This window comes from Corvus brachyrhynchos, unplaced genomic scaffold, assembly GCF_000691975.1.
Source record: "Corvus brachyrhynchos isolate BGI_N302 unplaced genomic scaffold, ASM69197v1 scaffold8, whole genome shotgun sequence".
Taxonomy (NCBI): domain Eukaryota; kingdom Metazoa; phylum Chordata; class Aves; order Passeriformes; family Corvidae; genus Corvus; species Corvus brachyrhynchos.
Genome location: NW_008240031.1, coordinates 1,475,489 through 1,477,150, shown reverse-complemented (window position 1 = coordinate 1,477,150; position 1,662 = coordinate 1,475,489). Strand labels below are relative to the sequence as shown.

Below are 1,662 nucleotides of genomic sequence, written 5' to 3'. Positions count from 1 at the left end.
TCTGGAAATCTGAATCTGGCCAAAACTGGGGTGCAGGGGAAGAGGGTTGTGGGAGGAAGAGAGTTTTTCCTAGGCTTAGCTCATACATTTGGATCACAGAGCTCAGGATTAAACTGACTGCCAGGACTGGGTTAAGGAAGATGTATACATTCCAGCTGGCTTGGCAGAAACTTTCGCAATGGGAATAAACTACATGTTCCCTGTGACTCAGAATACACTAGCCTCCTGAAGGCTAAAATTTGTTAGTGCAAGTAAGTTACTGAGTTCCATCCAGGAGTACTGGAGTGCTGCATCCAGCTCTGGGGTCCCAGCACAGGAAGGACATGGAGATGTTGGAGCGAGTCCAGAGGAGGCCAACCAGAGGATCAGAGGGATGGAGCATCTCTCCTATGAAGACAGGCTGAGAGAATTGGACTTTTTCAGCCTGGAAAACAGAAGGCTTAAGGATGACCTAATTGTGGCCTTCCAGTACCTGAAGGGGCCTACAAGAAAGATGGAGAGAGACTTTTTACAAGAGCATGCAATGACAGGACAAGGGGCGTGGATTCAAACTGAAAGAGAGTAGGTTTAGGTAAGATATTAGGAAAAAAATCTTTACTGTGAGGGTTGTGAGGCACTGGAACAAGCTTCCCAGAGACGTTGTACATGCACCAAACCTGGAAGTGTTCAAAGCTGGCTGGAGCTCTGAGAAACCTGGTCTAGTGATGCATGTCCCTGCCTATGGCAGGTTGGGGTTGGAATGAGATGAGCTTTGAGGTCTCTTCTAACCCAAACCAATCTATAATTCTATGAAATTCTGTGTTATTTAGCAGGTCAGACTTTTAAATTATGGGAAGGATTCCTGAAACTTGTTTGCTACATGTTTCAACAGGGTAACACATATCTGCCTTCTGGCAGCAGTGAAATCCACCCAGAGTAAATTGGCCAGCATGTAGTTACTTTAGATTATTAGGAGCATCAATTTTGATAGCTTGAAGGCTATAAAAAGGAAAATTCCTTCATTATTACTCCTGAAAATAGTCTACTAACCAACAGCTTCCACTTGTCATGTCTGCCAGAGGTCCAGAAATTACAGAGCCAGTTTTACTGTGGTTTTCAAATGATCTTTCTCAAACAGGTAAGAAAGACCAAGTTTTATTTTTACCTGGTTCAGAACCACCCAGTTTGGATCAATCTGCGCATCCCCCTCTGGGTCCAACACCACTGTCTGATAGGCCCTGAAGTCTGTCAAGGTGATCTCTGCGTTCTCAGGGCACACATCGATCCGATCAATCACTGTGTCCTGGTCAAAATCAGACTCACAGACATCGCCAACTCCATCACCTGAATGCATCAGAGAAGTGAAAGGAGATTTATGGTGCAGCAAGTAGTTACATCTGGCCCAGCCACTGGATCAGGGTGTCCAACAAGCAGGCAGTGTCAGCCCTGCTGGCTGCAGTGCCTGAGAATGTGCCTCTGTTTTGGCTAAAGGGCCCCTGAGTGCTGGGGTTGTTCCTGGCAAGAGTGTATGCATTGGTAGTGACCGTGTTGCATCCTGGTGCACATGAGTAATGCCTGGAGATGAATGCAGTGCCTGAGAATCCAAATGGCTCCTGAAGGCCCATCTTACCATTATCATCTTCCTGCCCCGGGTTGGGGACCAGCCTGCAGTTGTCCAGGACA

The 1,662-nt window shown here is 46.8% G+C and overlaps 1 protein-coding gene across 2 annotated transcripts in view; it reads right to left on the bottom strand.

Moving 5' to 3' along the window:
- Positions 1-1,662, bottom strand: part of THBS4 (thrombospondin 4) — a 36,443-nt gene that overhangs the window by 5,707 nt on the left and 29,074 nt on the right. For both annotated transcript variants that reach the window (XM_017743674.1, XM_017743675.1), the window contains 2 exons: positions 1,610-1,662; positions 1,145-1,323 (listed from right to left, as the gene is read on the bottom strand). The exon at positions 1,610-1,662 is cut by the window's right edge and continues 132 nt beyond it. In XM_017743674.1, coding sequence (XP_017599163.1) covers positions 1,145-1,323; positions 1,610-1,662 — 232 coding nt within the window. The remainder of the gene's footprint in view (positions 1-1,144; positions 1,324-1,609) is intronic.